The following is a 26,576-nucleotide window of genomic DNA, read 5'->3' as shown; positions in this document are numbered from 1 at the left end:
CTCTCGAGCCGCCGTGGGAGGTGGACTGTGACTGCCTGCCCCCTGGGGCTCCTGTGAGAAGTCCAGGAAGAGACATGCCTCTCCCAGTGCGGGAATCGGGAAAGGGTGGGTATCCTTGCATCTGAGCGCCTTTATTACTGAGCCCTGGTACTGAGATGTCGAACCTGGAGGGCATTCAGGAACTGCTTGTGTTTGTATCCTCTGGGGCTATTTCGAGGCGTGTTTCCTTGTCATGATGAAGTAACTCCTGTGTGACAGATACCTCCGGTGTCCAGGCTAACGGCAGGAGCGGCAGCCCTTGCGTCCCCGTTAGTGGGCATTCTGTCGCTTACTTCAATGGCACCAGGAGCCTGCAGCCAGTGTCTCCGACGCTTTGTAACGGGTACAGTCTCTCTCCTCCTGTGATAGAGCATCTGGGAGGATCAGGCTGTTGTCAGGTACCGGTCACCAAGGAAGAGGAAGACAAACTGGCCCTTCACATGGGCTCCGAGCTCTCCCAGGGGAACTGGGGGTTGGGGGGGAGTGGGACCCGGGCACCTCAGCCCTTTAGGTAGATGTGCAAAGAGTGAAGACAGTGGGGGATTTAGCCCTTGGTGGACGGGGTCGTGAAAGTTATAATTGAAGATGCACATTTCACAAAACAATAGCACCTCGCTGCAACTTACCTTCTCCACGCCATTGGCTTCATTCAGACCTCTGATGTACATGCTGAACTCCAGCCCGAGCCTTACTTGGCTACATAGCAATCATATCAAAGCCTCCGATACTATTCCCACAAAACCCAAAGCATAAAGCAGGTCTGTGTTCCTTCCGAGTTAAATATGAGTGACCTGAAGAGCCAGTTACTCATGTAAAAATGAGGCATAAAAGATAAATTCATGCCCTGGCCAGTGTTGCCGGGTGGTTAGAGCATTGGCACAGGCAGTGAAGGGTCTCGGGTTCGATTCCTGGTCAAGGGCATGAACCTGGGTTGCAGGTTCGATGCCAGGCCCCGTTGTGCAGGAGGCAACCAAGCAATGTGTCTCTCTCACATTGACGTCTCTCTCTCTATCCCCCCACCATCTCCCCCTCCCTCTAAAAAAAAAAATCAATGGAAAAAATATCTTCTGGTGAGGGTTAACAACAAAAGAATAAATTCTTAAATCAGATTTAAATAATCAAATAAAACATCCTTGATTTTGCTAGTTTGCTTTCCCCTTGTTGGAATAAATTATTAGACTGGCTGTGGAGACGCTGGCACCTTAGGCTGTTTCTGAGTACAAGTATGGGTTATCAATTTTGTGGTAAATGTAGGCACACAATATCATTTGCTGCTTTAAAAACTGCTAAAAGTTAATAATGATGCTGTTCAGAAAGTTTATAAGGTTTCGCAATCATTGTTTTAACACAGAAATCTGTTTATTAAACCCAACAAAACAAAATTATACCAGCCCTCAATTTTTGAATTTTCATTTAAATAAGCAAACTCTAAATCCACATCTTAAAAGATGTTTGTGCATCTATGTATTTCCAAAATACTCATATTTCAATAAGATTTTTCACATTATGTTCACCAACAGTATCACAAAATTTTTTGTTTGTTTTTGTTTTTTGTTTACATAACTTGTAAGGAACAGTCGTTCTAGAAACACTAGAAGAAAAAAGCATAGCAATGTCCACAGTTACAAGAAAAAGTGCACATTACTTGGTCACAATCACAGTCATTACTTGAAAAACTATAACAAGTAGATAAGAAATTTCACTGATGCCTAAACGTATCAAAAACTGAATGACATAAATTTTACATAAAAATAAGGCAGAGTTCAGGAATGCGCAAAGAACTTTTAATCCAACCAAAGCGAAACAACAGAAAAACTGTAAGAGAAGCATTAACTGATGTACTCCCTACATAGCTTAAAAACAGGCTCGCCTCAGTGCACAAAGAAAACACCCTTCATGTGTACCCAACGCGACAAAATCAAAGAAGGGCAGAGGATGGGGCCGAGGAGGGGCCGGTCATTTAAGTTGCCGCTGCAGCCACCAAGAGTCCCTTACACCATGTTGACCCAGGACTGTAAATCATACATGTCATATCAGGAGAGGCAATGGTCTTTTTGGAAACTATGTCTGAAATGGAGAAATGAAAATTAAACTACACATGAGTGCAAATTTTCAGATTGTCACTTGCAACCTCCTAACATTGACATCTACATCCAGTTGCTGCTGGAGGGATGCCTGTCAGACAGCAGCGGCTGTGTGGGGTGAGCTGCAGGAAACCAAGGTGTGACCCCCGCTCCCCCCAACGATATGTCTTTTGAAATATTAAACTGTGATGAAAACCTCTACAGCAAAGCTGCAGTGTTGCCTGGGGTCAGCGTGAGTGCGGGCTTCTCCTGGAAGTACTTCCTGATATGACGATGTAAAGAACATAGGCAAGGGCTGTTTTTTTTTTCCAGCATCAAGTGTTATTTTTGTAGAAAGAATTTGGAAAGAGGAGAAGGCAAAGGGATGTGGAAAAGGTACTTACAGTAGTTTCTCAAAACAGTTTTCTTTTAGGACCTATGAAAAAGTTACCAAAGTAAAAATGACCATTTTGAATGAAAAACAAGTTTCCTTTTTATAAAAATTACATATATATATATTTTTTTAAAATACAAGATCCTTTTCATTGTGATAACCTGTAACAAGAAATTTTGGCTTTGTGTTTTCTTCTTTGCCAGATCCTGCAGCTTTCAGTCCAATAAGTCAGTAGCAAATTCCTCTAATATTTCAGTTGGATCTGGAGCTATTCTTTATACCACAAGCTTCTTCCATTTTATCCTTGAAGTAGGAATCTACAGCCTTTTTTTTTTGGGCCCAGACAGTTATGCTGACACGAAAACAAAAAGCAGCAGGCCGGACACACAGCATCTCAAGTGCTTCAGAGGCCAGAGTTCCTTTGAAGCACCTGAACACATCACACTGTAGACCCAGGACAACGTGGCAGAATGGAAGTGTTTCCCTTAAGACTGTGCAGGAGGGCCCTCTCTGCTGGGAAGTCAGAATGTCATTAGTGCAAACGGAGACCTCGGTGACGAGGATCGCCTTCCGAGTCAGTTCTGCTGTAAAATAAGATTTTCCAGTTCATCCGCTGAACGCAGTAAAAATGCAGCTGATTCTCGGTACCCGGCCACCAGCTGCCTCACCGCGTTGATCTCGGTGGGACTCAGCTGGGGCCTGGAGCTGGAGCTGCTGGAGGACCCGGAGCTGGGCGCCAGCTGCCTCTTCATGCTGAGATCCGTGGGCCCTAGAGAAATGGTCACAGAATCAGAACACAGCTTTCATTCTGGTACTTTGAACATAAGCATAATTCGTTGTTGACTTAATTCATGTACTCCTTCAGGAGAAGCTGCTGATACCTTTAATCCAGGGGCCCTCAAACTTTTTAAACGGGGCCAGTTCACTGTCCCTCAGACTGTTGGAGGGCCAGACTATAGTTTAAAAAAAAAAAACTATGAACAAATTCCTATGCACACAGTGGCGGCAAAAACACCCTGCGGGCCGGATAAATGTTTTCGGCGGGCCGTAGTTTGAGGACCCCTGCTTTAATCAAAGACATCTCTCAGGCCCGGCTGGTGTGGCTCAGTGGTTGAGTGTCCACCTGTGAACCAGGAGGTCAAGGTTCCATTCTCGGTCAGGGCACGTGCCCGGGTTGTGGGCTCGGTCCCCAGGAGAGAGCGTGCAGGAGACAGCCGATCCATCATTCTCTCTCATTATTAATGTTTCTATCTCTCTCTCCCTCTTCTTCCCTCTCTGAAATAAAATATTTTTTTAAAAAGTTACCACTCAGAAAGACTAAAGAGCAACACATGCAAAATGAGCGGCTGGGCGTTCTCCGGGTCTAATTTCTGGCAATCACCTCTCCTGGTGGAAAGACCTTTTCTTTAACGTGTGCCTTTTAGAAAATTCAATGTCGGGTCTACCTCCCACAGGTAGAAGTTTCTCTGACGAGTAAATGATGTGGCTCACAAATGCTTTTCATTTGCTGTTTGTTAAATGATTAGACCCCACCACTTCAGACGCATAAACACCCCCAGCTGTAATGCTAATGGTGCCGAGTTACTCAACAAGAAGGAACGGAGAGGCGGGGGAGCATGTCACATGTTTAAGTCAACTTGTAAGTGGCACAATATGGACGCGAATCTGGGTACTTTTTCCTTTCAGACCAAGGCTTGCTTCTGTGCGGCTGACTATGATTAAACATGTGGACATAGAGTGAAGTCTGAAGTGTGCAGTAAGCAAATGATTAGTACAAACAATGCCACAAAGACACCGGGCTGGGAACACTGGTTTAGGTCCTGTTCATGTCCCTTCTGTATTTATTTGCAAAAACATGTGTTAAAAACTTTTTTCTCTTTTTTTTAAAGTATATTTTATTGATTTTTTACAGCGAGGGAGAGAGATAGAGAGTTAGAAACATCGATGACAGAGAAACATCGATCAGCTGCCTCCTGCACACCTCCTACTGGGGATGTGCCTGCAACCAAGGTTCATGCCCTTGACCGGAATCGAACCCGGGACCCTCCAGTCCGCAGGCTGACGCTCTATCCACTGAGCCAAACCGGTTAGGGCAACTTTTTTCTTAACATATATTTAAAGCGAGTCAGATAGCTCTGCCTTCTGACATTTTGTAAATGTTTACTGAATCATTTATATTTCATCATTTCTCATGCATGTACCACGTCTTTATCCAACCACCTGCTAAGGACACTTCAGTTGCTTCCATGTCTTGGCTGCTGTGAATAATGCTGCGAAGAACATAGGGCTACATAGATTTTTTTTAATTTAAATTCTTTATTGTTGAAAATATTACAGATGTCTCCCCCCCATTGACCTCTCCCCAGCTGCTCCCCCCCCATATGTAGATCTTTATAAGTGTTTTCAAATTTTTCGGGTTGATACTCAGAAGAGGGATTGCTGGGTCATATGGTAGCGCTATTCCTAGTTTTTTGAGGAACCTCCAGAGTGGCTGAACCAATTTACATTCCTATTCGAAGTGTAAGTGGGTTCCCTTTCTTCACACCCTCTTCAGCACTCACTTCTCGTTGTAAGGCGAACAGCCATTCCAGCGGGCGTGAGGTGGCCTCTCACTGTGGTGGTCATTCGCGTGTCCCTAGAGCAGGTGAGGCTGGGCATCTTTTCATGTGTCTGCTGACCCTCTGGACGCCCTCCTGGGGAAGCGCCTGTGCAGGCCCGCCCATTTGTAAATTGGATGGCTTGGTTTTTGTTGAGCTGTGTAAGTTCTTTGTATATTTTGGATATTGACCCCCTTATCAGAGGCATTGTTTGCCTTTTGGTTTTGTTGTCAGGTTTGTTTGCTTTTTGCTTTACAGAAGCTTTTTAGCTTGATGTAGTCCCATTCATTTATTTTTGCTTTTACTTTCCTTGTGTTTGGGGTTAAGTTCACGAAAACCACTCTGAGACCAAGGTCCATACATTTAGTGCCTATGTTTTTTTTCTATATATTTTACTGTTGTCTTTAAACTATGCTGAGTTCATTTTTGCGTATGCTATCACATAGCAGGCTAGTTACATTCCCGTTTTTCCAACATTTATTGAAGAGGTTTTCCTTTCTCCATTGTATGTTTTTTTGCTTCTTTGTCAAAAATTAGTTTCCCGTGTGTGTGTGGGTTTATTTCTGGGCTCTCAAGTATATTCCATTGGTCTGTGAAAAATGAAATATTGCCATTTGTGACAACGTGGATGGATCTTGAGAGTATGATGCTGAGTGAAATAAGATGAAAAAGGATAAGAACCATACGATTTCACATGATTTCACTTATATGTGGGATATATAAAGCAGAAAGCCATAGCAAACAGACAAACAAGCGCACAGACACAGACAACAGTATGGTGTTTACCAGAGGGGCACAGGGGTGGATGGGGTGAGGGGAGAATGAAGAAAGTAAAGTGGTCAAATTTATGGCCACGGAAAGAGACTAGACTCTGGGTGGTGAACATACAGTGCAATATACAGATAGTGTATTATAGAATTGTGTTATTAACCAATGTTGCCCCCAGTACATTTAATTAGATAAATTTACAGTTTTTTAAAGATCTTCAAATCAGACATGTGTGTTAAGACCTTTTATATCAATTTTTATTTGATAATTAATAAGACTTTATTATATAGATAAAGGTAAGAACTGTGACAATGAACACTTAATTGCTATAATTATTAAATTTTCAGCTGGTAATAGATGTGAAGTCCTTGAATATAACTAAGCACTTAACTAAAGGCACACTCAAAAAATTGTAATGATTCTATAACTTGAAAGTATTTCAACAGATTTTTCTAAAGCCAGAACTTTTCAGAGAACAGTATTCCTTTCATGAACTAAACCAGGGATGTTATTTTATCCTTCTAGTTCTCCTTGAGGCATGGAGATAGGTCAAGACATGACCCCGTCCACCCTCTCCCCTGAAGGGAGAAGGCTTCTGTCAGCCAGGAGGCAATGGTCCCAGGAGAGAGAAATAGCTTCCCTTGGAATTTAATTAGGGCAGAGAGGAGACGAGCACACAAAAACTCTGACATCCGAGAGGAACGTATATACACGTCTGCTCTGGCCTTTCAAAGCTTTGGTTATGCAGCAGCAGTTAGCTTCCACTCATTCAGGTTATAAAATCGTGATGCTCACATAGCAAGCTGGAAGGGCGAGAGGTAGGGGAGGTCACACCTGCAAACAGAAATGACTGAACAAGCATCCAAGCAAATCGTTAACAGCAATCATTCCCCCACGGATACCAAGGGATGACTATAATAAAAAAAAAGCGTAATATGCTAATTAGACCAGACGTCCATCCGGATGTCCTTCCAGACAAAGCTGCGGCAGGTGGGGGCCGAGCCCCTTGCATGAATTTCATGCATTGGGCCTCGAGTATTCAAATAAAATAACCTCTCTTACCCCAAAGAGAACTGGAGCCCTGGTCCCACCCTGAGCATCATAAGCTACTTAAAAAATTTTTTTGACTTTCAGGAATCCCAGGACCGTGCAAATCTTTATGAAAGAAAACGGAAAGGGTTTTGCTCTCAGCTCTGTAGGTCTCTATGTCCGGTTGCCTGACTGCATCGTTTGAAGGTGTACCATTTTGTGATGGTTTTGCTGCCAAGTTGCTGTTAGGTGCTCTTAACTGGGATTGAGAAAGGGTGGGATTAGGGCTCCAGTTCTCTTTGGGGTAAGAGAAATTATTTTATTTGAATATAGCCATCCCTTGGTATCCGTGGGAATAATTCCAGGACCTCTGAGGATACCAAAATCTGTGATGTCCAAGTCGCTTATATAAAATGGCATAGTATCTGCATATCCTTCCATATACTTTCAATCATTTCTGTATTACTTAATACCTGATACCATGTAAGTGCTATGTAAATAGTTGTGCTGTATTATTTAGGAGAAAATGACAAAGTCAGTGTGTGTTTTGTACAGATGCAGCCATCACTGGCCTACCTATGTAGGAGATGTCGGCAACAACTTAACTTTTTCTGTCTTCAAATATTTCCCATCTGGGTTGGTTAAATCTGTGGAAATGGAATCTGGACTGCAGTTTATGGATTACTCTCCACCTCTGCCTCAAGGAGATAAACTTCCAAACGAAGACAGGGCTTCCACTCTTTTACTCAGATCACTATTAACACAGGCAACTCTATAGATAGCTCAGTAATTTAGTGGCCATCCACACCTGTGACTTTGTTTTCTGGAAGAAAGTTGACTGCTTTTGGATCTACAGGCTCAGGATTGCATATATAAATGAAAACCACAAGAAATTATTTTGGATGAGTGTTTATTCAAAACTTCCAAGTTATTAGATTAGACAGGGAAGCAAAAATATTCACAAGTGGACAAATTATTGCCCACTTCTCCCCTCAGAGCCTCTCAACAGCTGGGCGGGGACAGCAGAGCAGGATGACCGCCCGTGTTAAAGCAGGTGAAACAGCCCTGGCAGGTTCACTGGCTTGTCCAAAGCCATAAAGAGAGCCTGGCCCTTTGTCCTGCACCGCTGTGGCCCAGCTCGGAGGAAACGTATTAGGTAAAGAAGGACGGCTGCCCCAGAGGAAGGCAAGCAAAGGTGTGGTGTGTAGGGACGGCCTGTTGGCTGGAGCGAGTGGTGATCGGGCTGTTTATTTTAAACCATAATTTATTTCTATTTAAAAATGTTCAAGAGACAAGAAGCCAAGGGCCCAGAGATGCCCAGGTTTAACACGAGGTCATACTGAGGTGGCGGCTGTTGGTTCCTTCATGGCTAGAGCCTCAATTTGATCCTGGTTGTCACTGCCCTAGTCATCCCTCTAGTTGGGTAGCAGTGGTTTCCTGACTCCCAGCATCTGTTATAAAAGTCTGCAACATCCTCCTGGCAATATGCTTTGAAACCAGGTCCTGCGATGATCAGCTTGGGTACCTGAGATGATGCTGGGTCATCCTGGACTCGTAAAATGGGTTTGGAAGTTTTTCCTTCGCTTCTATTTTGTGGATGAGTTTGATGGAACTCACCAGAAAAGCCTGGGCTTTTGTTGGAAGATTTGGTTACTGATTCAATCTCCGTGCTAGTAATCATTCTGTCAGATTTCCTATTTCTTCATAATTCAGTCTTGGTCGATTATGTTTCTAGCAATTTATCCATTTTCTTCTAGATTGTCCAATTTGTTGGCGTATAATTATCCATAGTAGTCTCTTATGGTCCTATATATTTCAGTGGTATCAATTGTAATGTGTTCTCTTTTCAATTTTGATTTTTTGAGTCATGTCTTTTTCTTAGCAAGTCTACGAAAGTATTATAGATTCTGTTGATCTTTTCAACGGTCTTGGTCTCTATTTCATTTACTTCTGCTCTGGACTTTGTTATTTCCTTCCTTCTACTAACTGTGGGCTTTCTTTTTCTAGTCCTCGAGTTGTAAAGTTGACTTGTTTGAGGAAGGCATTTATTGCTACGGAATTGCCTCTTAGAAGTGCATTGCAGATTAGTTACTTCCACTTAGAGGGGAAGCTTTGCAGTTGAGCAGTGAAAACAATTTTGAAAGATGGGAATTTACTTAAGCCCTTACATCAAGGACCAAAAAACATTGCTGAGCCTGTAGTGTGTGCTCAGTAAATACATCAACTAGAAATTTGTGTGGGAAGTTTATAAAGCAGCTAATCGTTACTTGTGATCAAACAACGTTGGTCATCAGCAAAATAACTTGAGCACAGCAAAAGCTTCACAGAAAAGCACTGTTCTGCCTTGTAGTTTTAGATTAACTTAATCAAGAAACTTTGTCATTTCTGTAGCAAAATTTCCAAAGCCACTCATTGTTTGTTAATAATGTGAGAACAGTTCTTTTCAGTCTTAGCCCTGACCTGAGAAAAATTGCAATACAACTTTACCATGATGATCTGATTCTATTTCTGACAAAATTTCATAGAAGTGATGATGAAATTAATGAGAACAAATGAAGTTGACACTATTGTTTCAACAACACATAATAGATGCAAACGTTTTCTACAATTTACCTGCTGATAAATAGTTCAAGGAATTACCAGCTGCCTATGTTTTAACAAACTTTGTAAATTTGTCCAAACAAGCCTATTTTTGCTTCACCCTTCTTAGCAAATTCTACTTCAGGTTGTACTGAATTCGTTTTCTTCCTTAACTTTGAAAATGTACTCAGCTAAAGTTGTTTCATTCATATTATGCATAGATGCTAATTCTTCTGTCACTTCAAACTCAGAGTAAATAAGAGATTAGTATCAATAACATCTCAACTTATTGAAAAACAAGGAAAACCACTTGAAATCAGTTGAATTGCTTTTTTAAATTGACTATTGATATTGTCAATATCTCAATTTCTTCAACTCTTCAAGCAGTTTTTGTCATAATGCTAACAAACAAGTTTGTTTTCCCTGGACACATTCCTTCAGCCACTGTGAGCAAACAATTTAATAAACTCACCATTGGTAGGAATATGACTTCCCCTGCTTGACTAATCCATGAACCACTTGTAAACTTACTTTGATTGCAGGCTCATTTTATATTTTGATCAGATGTTTAATAGAGGTATTTTATCAATATTTTCATACTTTTCTGCCAAAGGGTGAAAAAAGTAACCGTTACTCTCAGCATTGAGGCAAAATCGCTAATGCCTCTGAAACACTCAACATAAGGCCTGGATTACAGCAGATACTAGAGTCAGTATGCTAATGACTTGCATTTATATTCCCAAGTCATTGCAATATAATTTGCCTAAAAAGGCAATACTGTTCTGGATGATAGGATTACAGAAGCATCACAAAATGAGCCCGGTGCTTTCCACTTCCTTTTCTTCTCCCCTCTTTTAGATCTGTTTGTGGAATGTCCTTCAAGTTTGAGTAAAACTCATTTGTAAACCATTTGGGTCTGATTTTTTAATGGATAGAGTTTTTTTGTTTTTTTAAAAATATATTTTATTGATTTTTTTACAGAGAGGAAGGGAGAGGGATAGACAGTTAGAAACATCGATGAGAGAGAAACATCGATCAGCTGCCTCCTGCACACCCCCAACTGGGGATGTGCCCGCAACCAAGGTACATGCCCTTGACCAGAATCGAACCTGGGACCCTTGAGTCTGCAGGTCAACGCTCTATCCACTGAGCCAAACCGGCCAGGGCTGGATAGAGTTTTACAATAATGATTCAACATGTTTAATCATCAAAAATACATTTGGAATAGCTATTCCTTTGTGTATTGGTCAATTATATACTTGTAAAAGATAATATCATATCTAAATTGTCAGGTATGCCATCACAAAGGTATAAACATTTTTATTTGTTCCTTTATTTGAATTCCTATTATTTTAAGCTTCCTTTATCTTGGTTCATCTTCTCAGATGTTTTTTAAATCTTTCAAAGATTCTGCTTTTGATTTTGTTGGTCTTCTCTATTCTTTGTTTTCTATTTAATTTCTCCATTTATTTTCTTCTGTAGTTTGCACTTTCTGTTTCTAACTTCTTGAGTTAAATGAGTAGCTTCTTAATTTTCTAATGTGAGTACCAAACCAGTTTTCTGTCCCACTAATTACAAATATTTCTGAACACAATGCTATCAGTACATTAAGTCTTTGGTTGTCATCAGTTGCTTAAGTGGTCAATATGTTAGAAAGAATGTGTATTACCAGATAGTCGGGGTAGGTTCTAGATATAACCAGATTCCATTTTAATTATTTTTTCAAATCTAAATTATTTTTTCTGTCCATTAGTTTCTGAGAGAAGTGTGTTGAAAGTCAATGGCTATGATTGTGGATGTGTCATTTTCTTCTTGTAATTAATTAATTGGAGGCTATGTTATTGGGGCACATAGTTTCTAGACAATTGTGACTTTCTGGAAAATGATTTCCCTTCATTATAACGTAACACATCTTTTATACTCCAAAGCTTTTTTCTTAAAAGACCGTTTTTGGCATATATATGTACAAATATTTCCTTTACTCTTGGAAGATTGTTTTGTATGGGTCTATTTTCTCAAATTAGAGCTACATTTTACTTATGCATCTGTCCCTTAACAAATAATAGATTACAACAGAACAAAACATGGAGTGATCCCAGGCCTAGCAGTAACGCCATTGTTAGGGGTTTGAGTGGGAGAGATGGTCAGATGCTACAGTTCAGTGGAAATGTTTGTCTCCTCTGAGGTCTATGTCAAACTGAAGCCATCTTTAAACCCATTTAGGTCTGCTGTAATTCTAACGATTGTTCGGTCAAATACTTTACTCCTCTCCACTTCATCATATTTACCCTTCTCTACTTAAAGGCTGGTTAATCAACATTAGGTTACCAAGGAACAGGGTGTTTATAAAGTAGGTAACAATATGCTGGTATCATATTCTACAGACATTTAAGAAAACACAAAAAGCAAGATACAGATCGCTGTCAAGGATAAGTAGCTGATTACGGCATTATGCCAGGAGAGAAGGGGAGTATATAGGTCCCCCCTCCCCTCCCCCCAATTATGTCTTATTTCTAGAAAAACTAAAAATCAAACACTGACAGCAATTATAGGTAAAGTTACAGCTCCATCATGAGTGTTTACTTTAGATTATAATAGTCAATATCCCATACATTTTAAAAAATTACACACCCGATTGTCCTGAGACAAATTTAGCTGAATCTTCATATACCTCAAAATGTAAATCTCTTGGACCTGTCTTTAAAAACCCATCTATTAAAATTTTCCTTTTCAGGTCCTTCTGTATTTCATCTTATTTCATTTTTCGCATCTAAGTGTATCTTATTCAGAGAAAAACCGTAAACATCTCAATATTTTTGTTCTCATCTCACTGACTGTCTCTACACAATCAATTAGGAAAGACTCAGTCCTTTCCCCCATCGGCCTTCCTAGCTGGTCGTCTATTTATATTTGCTAATTTCTGGCACTCAGCGCGTCGCCTTCCCATTTGACCTCCCAATTCAGTGTTTTGCAGAGACCTGATAAATCATTCTGATAAACTAGGATGATCTGAAAGTGAATCATTTTCCCAGTAGTCTCAGAGATTTGTGAGGGGAAAGACTCTTAGCAGGCTTCTCTTTCTGCATACTTTTGGCTTGTGGGAAAAATACAAATATTGCAGTAAAGAAAGAGAGGAGTTAGCTTCAGTTGAATCAATTATACTACATGAGAGCATAATGAATTCTTATATATGTACTTATATGCCTATATAGTTTTTTGTTTTCAAGCAACATGAAACAGTTCCTAAAACCAGAAAACAAAAGTGTTCATTCCTTGGTTTTCAGAGAGCTCAGACTCAGGTCCTACCTTTTTGGGCCACTATTAGTTTTATCTTTCCAATGATTCCCACAGATGAATGGGAAATATAGTAACAAGGATCAACATACGATAAAAACCTCCAGAATATCCTCAGTAAAGATTAGAGATTTGTTTTATTCTTTTACACTTTTATTTTTGTTCCATTTTTATGTAAGCCTAATGGTAACCACAAAGAACCTATAGCAGATTGACTAACAAAAGAAACAGAGCATACCACTTCAGAAAATCACCTATTTACAAAGATAGATAAACAAAACAATCAGGAATAAGTTCTTAAATCCTCATCTATAATAACTCTGATAATTCTCACTTCCTAGACTAGTAGAACATTCTGAATTCCCCAAGAGAGCTCGTTCCTGAGTAGCAGAGGGCTGGTGAGGCCAGTCAAATTTAACGGACACGTTCAGACATTCCCAGAGGACATGCCGAAGGGAGTTGTGTAAGGAAAACAACAAGCCAACCATAATGAACTCATGCCACCTGGACAGTCCTGAATGGTATACCAGCAGGCTCAAGAAGGAGTCTCCTTTTCACTCCCCTGCTTCAGTGAGAAGGCACAACTCAAAATTCTCAAAAGGATCTGCAGTACATAACGATCCCTTTTCCTGGAGAGAACAGGCTTTTAGAAAGCTGATGCCAGGAAGAGCTGGCCGATATTGAGCTGCAAAGCCAATGCCATGCGCTGGCCGTTCAGGGCAAACACGGGGCGCTCACCTCTCCTTTTCTTAGAGACCCTTGACCTACAGAAATGGGTGAATGATTGAGGGCTCCCGAAAACCCCAAAGAGGCTGCACTCCTTTTCCTTTAACATTTCCAGCAAGTGAGTAACATCAATCCCAATCATTAAAAGTTTGGGTTTGCTTCCTGCAAACGTCAAGGGTATTCTTTTTAAATGTGTTTTGTCAAGAAATTCAATCTAAAAATGGAAAGTCTCACATGTGTGCCCTCAGGAAAACAAAAGTCAAGAAGGACTGGTTTACAGAAAACTGATGATATTGGAATTGTCTTAAATGCTATAGGTTTGGCATACAGAAGGCCAAGAGACATATGAAAACATGCTCAAAGTCACTAAACATCTGAGAGATGCAAATAAAAAAGACAATGCAGTACCATCTCATACCTGTCAGAATGGCTATCATCAACAAATCAACAAATGACAAGTGCTGGTGAGGATGTGGAGAAAAAGGAACCCTCGTGAACTGCTGGTGGGAATGCAGACTGGTGCAGCCACTGGAAAACAGTATGGAGTTTTCTCAAAAAATTAAAAATGGAACTGCCATTTGACCCAGTGATCCCACTTCTAAGAATATATATCCCAGGAAATCAGACAGGATATATGCACCCCCATGTTCATAGCAGCACAATTTACCATAGCTAAGATATGGAAACAGTTTAAGTTCCCATCAGATGAGTGGATTAAAAATCTGTGGTAAATCTACACAATGGAATACTACACAGCTGTGCAAAAGAAGGAACTCTTACCATTTGCAACAGCATGGATGGATCTGGAGAGCATTAATGTTAAGTGAAATAAGCCAGTCAAAGGAAGATATATATCACATGGTCTCACTCATTTGTGGAATATAATGAACATAAACTGATGAACAAAAATAGATACAGAGACAGAGAAGCATTGAACAGTCAAACCCCGGAGGGAAGGCAGGGGGTGGGAGGTAAGAGAGCAACCAAAGGACTTGTATGCATGCATATAAGCATAACCAATGGACACAGACACTAGGGAGAAGTCTAGGGGGAAAAAGGAGATGTATGTAATACTTTAATCAATAAAAAATTTAAAAAATGCTAGAGGTTGTCTCCTGTCAACCTTGGAAAGTTTTGCTTATGGTTTCCAGAGGCATGAACAAAAAACGACCCAGGTTGTTGGCCTTGCAAAACGAGCTAAATTGAGCCTTGTTTGTATAACTGGACTGTTTGTGTCTTCATTTTCTTTTAACAGAATCTGACTGAACTCTCCTTTTTACAGTCCCTGCCCAGACTCCCAGCCACTCACCTATAGCTTGCTACCATTTGCATGTTCTGAATTGCTATTCCAGAATAAACTCACCGTTTTAGCTTGCCTCAGTTTACCTCTTTAGGTCAATAGTTTTTAGTTTTACAAATCCCAGCCAATGTCAAAGAGGTTTTAAATACCTATATTACAATTTATTTGCAATTCTTAAAATCTCTAAAATAACTGAAACAAAAGGACTTGTATGCATGCATATAAGCATAACCAATGGCACAGACACCAGGGGGGTGAGGGCATGAGTGGGGGGACATGGGGGGATAAGGACACATATGTAATACCTTAATAAAGAAAAAAAATCTGATAAGATAAATGGAAAAAATAATCTTTAAGTGAACTCACTGATAAACTTACCCTGACCAATTTCAGTAAAATGGTGGGGAGAAGCCATTTATAGTGGATTGAAGAGTGAATGGTTGATGAGAAGTGAAGACAGTAAATGAACAGAAGCACCTCTTTGAAAATCTCAAGTGAGAAGTGACATTTCCAAACGCTGGTGCCTAGGGACAGCACTGTCTGTGTACAACGCCAGCTACGCATCATGGACCAGCTCTGGGGGGTGGGTAAATCTTAAGGCAAGGCCTCCTTCAATTCCTAACTACAGGCCAGGATCCAAAGAACCTTTATAGCCACAAATCCTGAATGTTGGTGGGGAATAAAGATAATGAATGTCAAGATTCAGGCAAACTAGCAATTGCCATACAAATGTTAGTTATTATGGTCATTATTCCTACAATTTGGTCTTGTTAGATTTCCGTCTGCCCAGTGGAGCTCATGGAAGGGAAAGCTCAGCAGCTGACTTACGTCTAATGCATATAATTTACACTTGAGATCCCTGGGATCACACAGCGAACCACAGCTGCCCCCTGTAGACAGCTCAGTGTGAACTTCCCGATAGGAAGAAAGCAGCCCGGAGTCCTGTGCAATTGGATGTGATCATAACTGGAGGATTGGCTGCTTCCTTGCTTCTCACTTCAGTTGGGTAATTTGAATAAACTCTTCATGCAAATTGCAACTGCTGTCATTTTGATAACACTCCCACTTGAAAATCTGGGTTGTTGGGGGCAGACTTGCCAGCTCTAAACAAATGGAGGGTTTGAAGGGCACCCTGTCCAGGCTACCAGGTCTCTGCCACGGGCAGGCTTTTCCCCCTGCCACTGTATTCAAAATTATACCACACCCGGGAGCCGTCCTCTTTCATCCACAGAATCCGTCTACTCAGGTTAGTCTTTCTTCTTTCCTGATTCCTTTATCAAAGAGAAGCCCTTCACCCTGCCCTCTGATATACATAAATAATTCTCTTTGTGGCTTTTTGATTTTGGGCAGCACATGTTCTATTTTTTAAAAAGGTATTCATTATGTCACGACAGTGGAGCACTCCTATGTCTGGCCTTATTCAGGAGACGTCACCGTGAACGAGGCAGAGTTTCAGCTTTGAAGGAGTGCATAGGGAAAATATTTGAAAACATGTCGCAAGTCAGTGAGTGAAGTGCTAGAATAAAGGCACATGCAGGAAAGTGACTCATCTCCCAAAGGGTGGGAGGTAGCCAGGTGAAGTTTCACAGAGGAAGTGCTATTTAATCAGAGTCCTAAAGGATTTTGAGATGTAGACAAGAGGAGGACAAATGATCTCTAATTGATCTGTCAGTTTCTTGAGGTCCGTGATTCTGCCTTCCTCAACCTTGTTTCTCAAAGTAGTGGCTATAGACAGACTGTTTGCAGTCCCCTCAAAATTCACTTACAGAAAGCTAATCTCCAATGTGATGGGATTTGGAGATGGGGTCCTTAGGAGGTAAGTCAGGAGGGTGGGGCCTTCCTGAATGGGATTAGCGCCCTTACAAGTGAGACCCTGAGAGCTCCTTTCCCCTTCCCCCATGTGGGCACACAGTGCAAAGACAGCCATCTAAGAACCAGGAAGCAGGCTCTATCCAGGCACCTGCTCATGGACTTCTCGGCCTCCAGAATTGTGAGAAATAATGTTTGTTGTTCAAGCCATCCAGTCTACGGTATTTTTATTCTAGTAGCCCGAACAGACTAACAGAGGACCCATTACAGTGATTTGAACACGAGGACCCAAAAATACTTAAGTTAAATCCAAACACTGTTACGTTTCCTTTCTCATTCTGCCTTTGCATTCTTCTTGAACACAGTACAATCTGCAGGGCTGATGTTCCTATTACACTGGCTTAAAAGGTCCTACAAGCACCGTATCTCCTTCAATCTTTGTCCTACTATTTATGCTGCCACTGCCAATCCACATCATACTTCCCAGTTTTTCTGTTAATGGTTTGAATTCTGGTGGTCTTCATCTGCTTTATACATTGTCAGATGTATAGTTAATTCAACTTGGTCTCTTAAAAGTTGTTGCTCCCACAAAAATTAAATAAATAAAAAAAGAAAAGGAAGAACTCATGGACACGGACAACAGTGTGGTGACTGTGGGGTGGGGTGGAACAGGGTACAGGGTGGATAAATGGTGATGGTAAAGAAAATAAAGAAAAATAAAGAAATATAAATGCTAAAAAAGTCCTTGCTCCCTTCTACACTTTTCAGACATCTCTGCAAACTTTAAAGTCAAGAATTCTCACACTTAGGTTAACTGGAGTTGTTGGCCTTCAGATACGATGTTGGCATGTCATGTAATGCTCACCGTCTATATCCTCTTTAGCTCTCAAGATTTATGTATATGTGTGTAGTTCCTTTCTCCACGGCTCCAAATGTGTTACAGGGAATGACTATTCTGATGTCTTAAAAAATGAAAAAAATAAGCTAAAGATAACATTTTTTAAACAAAGTCAGAATGTTTGGGGTTCCCAGAATTTATGAAGGAAGTCCCCACATAAAGGCAATCCTGGGCCTGATCAATCAGGCTGCCTTTCTGTTAAAACAAGCCTCCCCCTACCCCCGATAAAAGAAATCAAAGTGGTGAGAGCCAACACCAGCGCGACAGGCAGTGCGGGTTTTTGAGATGAAAGGTATTTAGAGCTCCTTTTTAAAGGCTACGAAGAAATAGGTCAGGAGAGCTGGGCGATTTGCTCAAGGTCACACAGGTTGACTTTCTGAGTGCTTAGTCAATACATCTTTTGGCTTTTGCGTGATGAGATAAAGATCCCTTAAGGATACAGCAAAGGACAACATTGAACAACTCAGACCGTCTGCTGGGAAAAGCCAGGCGTAGCAGGATAACCAGGACGCATGCAGCAAATCACAACTGAGGTGGCTCTTTGTAACTCAGTGACAAGCCCAAAGTCATTGCCCAAACAAACAAAAGGCAAAACACCAGTCTTAGCAAATAACTGCTTTTGACTTAAACTGAAGAGAATTTCTTTAGTTCACATTTGAGAAAGGACTCTCGCTATAGTAATGGTAGCAAGGGGAAGGGTTAAGTCCATATTGGGAAGGAGCTAAATTCCTAGCTCTCTACCTTTTTCATGAAAATGCAATGCTTTCTCCAACTTACTAAATAAAGAAAAAAAGAGTGGGGTGTTAAACATGTGTAGACCCACATGAGCCTGTGCCCAGAAGAGCTCTAAACTTTAATGCTCTGTTATCAGCATCTTGAAATACTTAATGTTTATAGAAAGGGCCCACATATTAATTTGGCATTGGGCTCCCAAAATTACTTAGCCATTTATGGATCAAAAAAAATTATTTTGGTTGTAATTGAGTAGAGGTGAGCAATACTCAATTTGTTCCATACTCTTCTGTATGTCACTACCATGTCCAAAGCTTTGCCCACTTAGCTTCGTTTTCAGTACTACCATGATAATCCAAATTACCATGGTCTTTTCCTGATATTACATAAATAACTAATATTAGGCAAAATAAACTTAAAAAGTTACTAGTGATAAAGGATATTTTACAATGATAAAAGAGTGAGTCCAATAAGAAGATATACCAATATCAATACCTAACAACAGAGTCCCAAAATAAAGGAAACAAAATTGTCAGAATTGAAGGCAACAGTAAACAATTCAACAATAGTACTTGAAGGCTTCAATACCCTTCTTTCAATAATGGCTATACAAATTAGACTGATGGTCAACAAGAATATAGATTTAAACACTATAAAACAACTAGGCCCAATATACATTTACAAAATGCCCCACCACCAACAGCAGAATGCACATTATTCCCAGGTACATTCTCCATGAAACATGAAACATTCTCCAGGACAGACCATGATCTGGATCACAAAAGAAGCTTCAATAAACTTGACAGGATTATAGAAATTATATGAAGTATGTTGTCTGGCCATAGTGGAATACAGCTAGAAATCGGTAACATAAAGAAATTTGGGAAACTTACAAATATGTGGCAATTGAGCACCATACCTAAAAAGCCCAATGGGTCAAAGGAAATTAGAAAATACTTTGAGGTGAATGAAAACTAAAACACAACATACCAAAATTTTGTGATGCAGATACAGCAGTGCTTAAAAGGAAGTGTATAGTTGTAAATGCCTGAGAAAAGAAGACTTCAAACAAACATCTTAACTTTCCATTTTCCACTGAAAAATAAGAGCAAACTAAACAATGTAAGGAAAATGAAGAAAATAATAGGAGAATAGGAATCAATGAAATAAGAGAGTAGAAAACAATAGAGAAAAATCAATGAAACCAAGAGCTGTTCTTTGAAAAGATGGCAGCATTTGACAAAATTTATCTAGAATATCACCAAGAAGAAAAGGGAGAACACTCAAATGACTAGAATTAGAAACGATAGAGGGGCCAAAAATAAAAAGGATTACGAAGGAATACTATGAACAACTACGTCAATAAATTAGATAATTCAGTTGAAATGGACATATTCCTGGAAACAAACTTCTCAAGAGGAATCGGAGAATATAACTGGACTTTATAGCAAGTCAAGAGGTTGAGTTAGTAATCAAAAATTTCCCAGAAAAGCCCAGGCACAGGCCACTCCTGAATTCTACGAAACATTTAGAGTATGAATATCAACACCTCACAAACTCTTCCAAAACAGAAAAATGTAGACTAACGTTTTAATGAAAACATTCCATCTACAGTAGCATCATAAAGAGAAATATTTAGCAGTAAAAATAAAAAGTGTAAAGCTTGTATTATAAACTAGAGGCCCAGTGCATGAAATTCATGCACTGGTAGGGTCCCTAGGCCTGGCCGGCGATCAGGGCGCTCAGGTTCCCCTCTTCTCCACCTCCTCCTTCCCTTGTTCCCTCAGCACTCCGCCGCCACTGGTTGCCCACCATGTTCCACATCGCCCCCTCGTGGTCAGCGCACATCATAGCGAGCAATTGAACTCTCGTTCTCCTGGTCAAACTCCCAAGAGGACACTTTGCATATTAGCCTTTTATATATATAGATACTATGAGACATAGTTGAAAGAAATTTAAAAAGGATAAAATGAACATAAAGCCATCGCATGTTCAGTTATTTCCTCAAAATGTTAAACTCAGAGTTACCACATGAACCAGTAATTCCACTTCTAAGTATAAGCACAATACACTGATTACACACACACACACGTAAAGCAAAGGTTTATATAGTAGCATCATTCATAGTAACTCAAAAGGTGGAAAATATCCCAGTGCCCATCAATTTGAACGGTTAAACAAAATATAGCCTATCCATAGAATAGAGCATCTGGCAATAAAAAAGAACACAGTGTTGACACATGCTACAACATAGACGAACCTTGAAAATATGCCAAGTGAAAGAGGCCAGACATAAGAGATAACATATTATGTGATGCATTCACTTACATGACATGCTCAGACTAGGAGAGTTTCTGGAGACAGACAGTATATTGTACTTACCGGAGACGGTCACTTGCTTCAGTACTTGTGTCCATGACACAGATTATTAGCTCAGTAGCTTCCAATGCGGACTCTAATGTCACAAGGCCTGTGTGCAAATCCTGGACCCTCCCTTTATGGAGGGGCTTTGGGCAAGTCACTCAACCCCTCTGAGCCCCCCAAAATAGGCTTCAATCGTGTTAGGAAAAAGGGAAGTGGTGCCTCGGCATTATTTTAAATGTGGGGCAATTTTAATTTTATAAAAATTTCCTCCAAATGGCAGGATGTATCTCGTAATACTGTGTACGGATTCGATGGATATTACACTGAGGGGACTCAATAAGTAGTAGTCATTGTTATTAGTTTATGTTAAATACATTAATTTAATAGATGAATTCTCTTTAAAGTCTAAATTACAAAATGTTTTGTGTCAATAAAATCTTTAGCGAATACACTCTATTCCCCCCCCCCCACCACCCCATTTTTTGATTTGGTGGTTAAGCTCCGAACTACCTATCAGTTCTTACTATATATATAAAGTATTTTTTAAAAAATATTAGAGTTTCCAGCTTTATAGCTTTTGTTTATGTTTTTCTTTTCTAATCTCAGATTTGCTCTTTCCTGCAGATTTATTGTCCAAATAAAATTAAGACATGAAAGCAGCTGAGAAGGCTCACTGAACCTACACTGGGAACTACATCCCTTTCCAAAATAAGCTCCTTTTTCCTTCTACTTGAGGCACCTCGGGCGTGCATGCACGTGTGTGTGTGTGTGTGTGTGTGTGCGCGCGCGCATGTGTGTTTTAAGCTGGAGGTAAATGATAGAAACTGAAGCTCAGGGACCTGTCCTTGGAGGACCTTTGGTTGTGAGCAGACCTAGGAGCCCCGCCTCCCAGCAGAGTGGCCCCTGCTTAGACGCACAGCAGCTTCCCAATACTGTGCAGGTACTGACACTAAAATGCAGCTCCCCCCCAAATCTAGTAAAAGCCCACCAAGCCCAGTCAACTTTTAGAATTCAAATTAGTTTTCGTTTTCAGGCATTTTCAGTGGAAAGAGAGAGGAAATATCAGTTCTCACCGATACTAACAATTCAAATACAAGACTGTGAAGTTCTTGCTGAAACTCACCAATTTTACATCTGTGTCTACTTGGCCTCCTGCTGAAAAATCCCAGCTTGCACTGACACCACATAATTATAAGTTTGCTTTGAACCACAATACACAGACATCAGAACCAGGATACTAGAGTGGTTGCTGGAAAAACCTAAGGTTGGCTGTACGCCGGCACGCTGTGGAGCGTGAGTTCTGAGGTCACTGGGAGAAGTCCCTTCCTCTCTGAGGTGATGCCAACCACTCAAACAGATGAGGTTCATTCGCATCATTTCCCCTCAACATTAGAGATTCTTACTCAGTTTCATTCCTAATTATATAAATACATAAGCTGTTCCAAAGTTAAATTTACCAAACCAAGTATAGAAACAAGTGCAAGCAGAGAATTCTGCCTTATATTCCTTTTCCCCTATCGTTCTCTCTCAGCCCTGCCTCTATGTAACTTTTCAAGATATTTTATAAGTCCTTCTTGAATGAATATTGGCACACGGACTTTTCATCACCTGGCGCATATAAAGATGTTTTTCATTACTTTTTACAGCTGCATGCTACCCGTGCTGGGATGCACTGTAACTGGAGGGTCCTGGGTATAAGGAAGGACTCTGTATGCATTTTTCATCAAGTCAGTCAAGTTCCTGGCCCTCAAATTTCCAAATTAAAAACTTCAATCATTAAGAAAATGTGTACTATTGAAGAATAGTACATAACAGCTTTGGGGGTGAAATGTAAAACTATTTGTCTTAAAGGCTATTTCTCTTAGTTGAGAATTCTTTTCGGTATAAGAACAGCAATCCTCCAGCTGCATAGCAGTGCTACTACTTCCAGAAACAGCAACGGAACAGGGGGCATCCTTGTAGCGAGATGGAGGTTCTGTATTAAACGGTCTTGTGTTTAGCAGGTTGGCAGGGACTATTGCTTTAACAAAGTATTCATTTTCTTCTCTCGGGTTCACAGAATTGACTACCTCCAAATGGACATAAAATCATAGCCTGTAATAGAGACTCACCACTACTGGAGGCGTCACTCAGGCTCAGCAGCCCCCCGCCGAGGCCTCGGTAACTATGGTAACTGTAGGTCCCGTTGCCGTTGATGTACAGCACCTCCTGAGAGCCGGACACCGCCGAGGCTGCGTGCGTGGTCGGGGCCGCCTCCGGTTTGCTCTGCTTGTCGGCTGGCGCGGACTTGTCCTACAATGACAACATTCCATTAGCAACCGAGCCCTGTGCGGTTTGACCGCGAGCAGGACTGTCTTATTCTTACCCACATGTCTGCATTGAACAAGAAAAAAAAAAACAAAATCCCGAGTCCCTAGGACAGTGATGGTGAACCTTTTGAGCTCGGCGTGTCAGCATTTTGAAAAACCCTAACTTAACTCTGGTGCCGTGTCACATATAGAAATTTTTTGATCTTTGCAACCATAGTAAAACAAAGAGTTATATTTTTGATATTTGTTTTATATTTAAATGCCACTTAACAAAGAAAAATCAACCAAAAAAATGAGTTCGAGTGTCACCTCTGACATGCATGTCACAGGTTCGCCATCACTGCCCTAGGAAGTCGACACCATGCACATTTTCAACAACTTTGCTAAAAACTGAAAAAAAAAGAAAAAGAAAAAAGAAAGCAAAGCAACAACATGAGATGCCATTGGAGATGGAGCAACTCCTGATTTCCCACTGAATTTCAATGTCTGAAGAGAGTCGTTCACCATAGCCAAGAGGTGGAAGCGAGCTACGTGTCCACTGACAGACGGATAAAGACATGGCAGAGAAACACAATGCGAAAGTACCCGGCCTTGAGGAAAGAGGGAAACCTTGTCACAGCCTACAGCGGGGATGAACCTTGAGGACACAAAGCTGAGTGACAGAAGCCAGTCACAGAAAGACGAACCTTGCATGACTCCACTTATATGAGGATCTCAAGTAGTCAAACTCAGAGAGAGAGGAAGTAGAAAGGAGGTTTCAAGGGGCTGGGGCCGGGGTGGTGGGGAGTCGTTCACGGGTCAGACTCTCAGCCACGCACCCTTCCTATTGCCCAGACCAGCAGCTCCGGGTGCTCTGCTCTCCCTCAGAAAGCCACTGTGAAGTACCATGAACACTGCTGGGCGCTCAGGTCTTCTTGCTGTAAAGACCTGTGGTCACTGAGACTCAGAGAATATCCTACACTGCAAAGCGATTTGGAGGCCCTCGGCAAGGGGCTGGCCTCAAACAATTCCACCAACAGTGTAACCTCCCAGTTTCCTGATTGAAAATAACTTGGGCAGCATAATAGAATTTCAGTTCCTAGTCTGGGGAAAGCGGTGGCTCTTCTGGAACATACCAGCCTACTTTCCTGTGATAAGAAAATGACAAATCACACTCACAGGAAGAGTTTCTTAATGATAAGAAAAAAGTGAAAAGGCATTGTCCCCACCATACTTTCTCATTGATTTTTAGTATAATAGAATGTGTATTGTTAAACATAAACACACTATATTTAAAATCTACCTCAATCTTTCATTATTAACTGTTATTTCAAGCCATTGTAACTTCACTGAACAGATAATTGATTCCATTAATAATCACAACAGGCCTTGTAGGGAGTCATTTGTACTTAAAAATTTACATTATTAAGGTTCTTGGCAGCCCACTATATGTAGAGAAATACAACACATGAAAATTCCAATAAAATCTAGTCTGCATTGTCTTGAGGAAAAGTTTAATGTGAAGTTAATTGATGCTTTTCTTTTGAATGATCACTAATATTGGTTTCAAAGAAGCACAGATTTTAATGGCATAAAAAATACCTCCTGAAGTCAAATGTTACCTCAGTAAGAACTTTTTAATAACTGCTAGTTCCCAAAGTCTCAAAATGACAGCTTGCCCCTGGGTTGCTGTGAAGATTATTTTCAAAAGAGGCTGATATTAATATGTTACAATACTGCATGTCTAGGCAATTTAATCAAACAGCAAAATTTCTATCCCAGCTTTGATGAGACGAATTTCAAATTTTCTTTTAAAAATTCCAGAAAAATAAGGTAGCTTGAATGACCTCCAGCAGTGCACTAGATAATACAGATCATTTTCATTCCGATTTCATTGATTAAAAATATACAATAGATTAAGCAGGGGTGGGGAATCTTTTTCTGCCAAGGACCATTTGGATATTTATAACATCACTCGCAGGCCATACAAAATTATCAATTTAAAAATTAGCCTGCAATATTTGGTCAGATATTTAATTAACTCACCCCTAACGCCTTGGCAGGGCCAGACCAAATTATTTCTCGAGCTTTATATAATCCACACACTGGATGTTCCTCATCCCTGGATTAAAGAAACACTTATGGTGCCCAAGCTGGTTTGGCTCAGTGGATAGAGCATTGGCCTGCAGACTGAAGGGTCCCAGGTTGTGGGCTCGATCCCTAGTAGGCTGGCAGCTGATCAATGATTCTCTTTCATCAATGATTTTTTTTCTCTCTCCCTCTCCCTTCCTGAATCAATAAAAAATATATTTTAAAGAAACACTATGGTGACTTCTATAATTAGGCTCTGGCCTTATCAATACACCCTTCAAGGTTCACCCATGTTGTTGCAAAGGCAAGATTTCACCGTTTATGGCTGAGTGGTATTCCATTGTGTGTGTATATGCACATCTTTTTTATCATTCATCCATTAATGGACACTTTGGTTGTCTTCATTCCTTGGATTAAGAGGATATTATGCTTAGTGAAATAAGTCAGATGGAAAAAGACAAATAGCTATGATTTCACTCACTCAGATGTGAAATATAAAAACAAAACAAAAGCAGACTTATGGAGGCACACAACAGATTTGTGGTTACCGGAGGGGAAGATGGTGGGGGGAGGGCAAAGCCAATAAAGGTGTATAGTGACAAAGGGAAGCTAGACATTTGGTGGTGAGCATGATGCAGTACATACCCTGCTGGTTGGTAATGCTGCATGCGTAAAGCTTATATGATTCCATAAATCAATTTACTTAATTTTTAAAAATTAAATATATCATATATATATACATATATGTATAATGTATTTCATATTTTTTAAATGGGCTAATAATAGGATGGGTGATTACTTATAGATGTGGGCAGGAATGGAAATGGTTTGGAAGAGTAAACATTGTCTACTCGTGACCCACCCATGAACACACTGTTTGAGAAGGCTGGTCAGTATTCCTTTGTACCCTACCCACAGAAACTGGACAGAGGCAAACTGAAGTTTGCTGAACCTGATCTGCTACTTGGGTTACACAGGTTGTGTTCCTAACCCACCGAAATGCCTAAGGAATCCTTCACTCAAGTATCTTAGACAAGTTTTGTCGCTGTTGTTGTTAATGAGATTTGCTTGATTCCAATCAACTTTCTGAAAGTAGGTTTCCAAAAAGTTAAAATGGGGAGAGTATTTCCAAAGATCTCTACTCTTTCTTAGACTTTACCTCTACCATCTACTGACATTTTCATTAGCTTTTCTCCGTCTATAAAGCTAATCAAAACAATAATCTTACTGCTACATTCAATAATCCAGTTACCTTTCTTCTGCTTGCCTTTTACCTCGCATTGTTACAGCAATTGGAGTTTGCAAGGCCTCAAACTCCACTGGAGTTTGCCTCAGTGTCCAATTACATTTTTAGTTCATCCTTGAGCTGGTCAGGGCACTGGGGACCCACCTTTTAAAAGTAAAGAAATAAGCAGAGGCCTCAGATCAGCTTATCAATGCAAAATAGGAAACCCATGGATAATGCTGGCATCATTCGCCTGAACTGTCTAGAGCAGTGTTTCTCAACCTTCCTAATGCCGCGACCCTTTAATACAGTTCCTCATGTTGTGGTGACCCCCATTTTCATTGTTACAAATTGAACATAACTAAAGCATAGTGATTAA

The 26,576-nt window shown here is 40.5% G+C and overlaps 1 protein-coding gene across 2 annotated transcripts in view; it reads right to left on the bottom strand.

The window, feature by feature from the left end:
* Window positions 1-2,693: 2,693 nt before the first annotated feature.
* The window catches only part of NOL4 (nucleolar protein 4), a 210,378-nt gene continuing 186,495 nt past the window's right edge, over window positions 2,694-26,576 (bottom strand). For both annotated transcript variants that reach the window (XM_006091658.3, XM_006091659.3), the window contains 2 exons: window positions 22,705-22,885; window positions 2,694-3,265 (listed from right to left, as the gene is read on the bottom strand). In XM_006091658.3, coding sequence (XP_006091720.1) covers window positions 3,072-3,265; window positions 22,705-22,885 — 375 coding nt within the window. In that variant the 3' untranslated portion in view covers window positions 2,694-3,071. The remainder of the gene's footprint in view (window positions 3,266-22,704; window positions 22,886-26,576) is intronic.

Source organism: Myotis lucifugus, unplaced genomic scaffold (genome assembly GCF_000147115.1).
Source record: "Myotis lucifugus unplaced genomic scaffold, Myoluc2.0 scaffold_93, whole genome shotgun sequence".
Lineage (NCBI taxonomy): Eukaryota > Metazoa > Chordata > Mammalia > Chiroptera > Vespertilionidae > Myotis > Myotis lucifugus.
The sequence above is the reverse complement of the archived record's forward strand: the minus strand, read 5'-3'. Positions and strand labels throughout refer to the sequence as shown.